The 1,678-nt window shown below is 52.1% G+C and overlaps 1 protein-coding gene across 1 annotated transcript in view; it reads right to left on the minus strand.

Moving 5' to 3' along the window:
• Positions 1–1,678, minus strand: part of LOC106819451 (nuclear pore complex protein Nup155-like) — a gene marked incomplete at its 3' end in the record, with an annotated part of 30,957 nt that overhangs the window by 23,601 nt on the left and 5,678 nt on the right. Inside the window, exons 7-8 of the mRNA XM_014824086.1 lie at positions 1,451–1,620; positions 446–551 (exon numbers count right to left, since the gene is read on the minus strand). Of these exons, the coding sequence (XP_014679572.1) occupies positions 446–551; positions 1,451–1,620 (276 nt within the window). The remainder of the gene's footprint in view (positions 1–445; positions 552–1,450; positions 1,621–1,678) is intronic.

Below are 1,678 nucleotides of genomic sequence, written 5' to 3' on the forward strand. Positions count from 1 at the left end.
CCCCTTCTTCCTCCCACTCACACACTCCCTCTCCCTTCCCCTCACACATTCCCCTTCTTCCTCCCACTCACACACTCCCCCTCCCTTCCCCTCACACAATCCCTCTCCTCCTCCACCTTACACATTCCCCTTCCCCCTTCCTCTCACACACTCCCCCTCCCTTCCCCTCACACACTCCCCCTCCTTTCCCCTTCCCTTCCCCTCACACACTCCCCCTCCCTTCCCCTCACACACTCCCCCTCCCTTCCCCTCACACACTCCCCCTCCCTTCCCCTCACACATTCCCCTTCTTCCTCCCACTTACACACTCAGCCTCCTCCTCCACCTCCCCCTCCCCCTCACACACTCCCTCTCATCATCCCCCTACCCCTCACACTTATCCTCTCCCTCCCCTTCCGCCTCTCCCTCTCATACAGTCCCCTTCCCCTCCCCCTCACACACTCACCTTCGTCGGAGAACGAGAAGTTGATGAACGCGGGGAGGAACAGCGACAATCGGCTGTGCGAGTGGTTGATCTTCCTACACTTCCTGCTGAACCAGCCATCCTCGGCCTGTAAACACACATCATGCACTTCACCGATCCGCCGTCAGCGCGACCCAACCCGACCCCACCGTATTTCGGATCATGGAGAATTCCAGAGTTATGGGAGGTAGGGGCACCCTGCCGAAACTGAGGCCACAATTAAAAAAATATTCGTTTGCCCTCACCCGACCCAGGCTGAAGTTTGGGTAGGTAGGTAGGATTTTTTTTACAAATTCAGCATGGTGTCTACATGCTCGGGCGTGCTTGTGTGGCGAAACCTTTTGTGTTTAATTTTTTTTTTTTGGTACATATAATGTATTGCCTACAGATTTATATAATGTACAGTGATACAATTTGTAAAAAAAAAAAAAAATGGGAAAGATGAAAAAAAAAAATTGGCGGGTCGGTCAGGTGAGGTCAAACAAACAATATTTTTATTATGGACCTATTACCTTCGAGCGGCCGATGATGCGCGTGAGCTCAAAAAGTTCAACGAGAAGTTTGACGCGTCGACGACATTTAAATTGGTTTACGTGCAAGAAACAACGGATGTGTAAGCATGCAAATAATTTCATAAAAAATCACGCATTTTTTTAAAACATGTCAATGAGCTTATCTGTAAGCCGGCCAAGCCTGGAAAATGTAATGGCGTATGCCATTGTTACAAACATTATGAAATTGCATCGTTCGATCAAGGGGCGACACCTGGCGTCATTAGGACATGTGGCGACACCTAGCGACGTTAGGACATGTGGCGACACCTGGCAACGTTAGGACCCATGGCGACACCTAGTGACTCAACGACACGTGGCGACACCTGGTGACGTTAGGACACATGGCGACGTGACGACACGTGGCAACACCTGGTGACGTTAGGACCCATGGCGACACGTGGCGACACCTGGCGACTCAACGAGCGCTGCATACCTGGTAGAAGAGCTCGTAGAGGCATCCATCCCGAGCCGTGAGGAAGATGCGTCCGTCGTCAGTGCCGCGCGCGCTCGTCACGTACGCGTTGTCCGTCGGTATCGAGAACAGCGGCTCCGGCAGCAGGTGCATCTCAGCGTGGCCTGGCTGCTCACCGCCGCCCACCATACCTGCCGGCAAAAAACAAGTGAGCATCAAATGCAGCCGTTATATATATATATATATTTA

Source organism: Priapulus caudatus, unplaced genomic scaffold (genome assembly GCF_000485595.1).
Source record: "Priapulus caudatus unplaced genomic scaffold, Priapulus_caudatus-5.0.1 Scaffold39, whole genome shotgun sequence".
Classification (NCBI taxonomy): domain Eukaryota; kingdom Metazoa; phylum Priapulida; class Priapulimorpha; order Priapulimorphida; family Priapulidae; genus Priapulus; species Priapulus caudatus.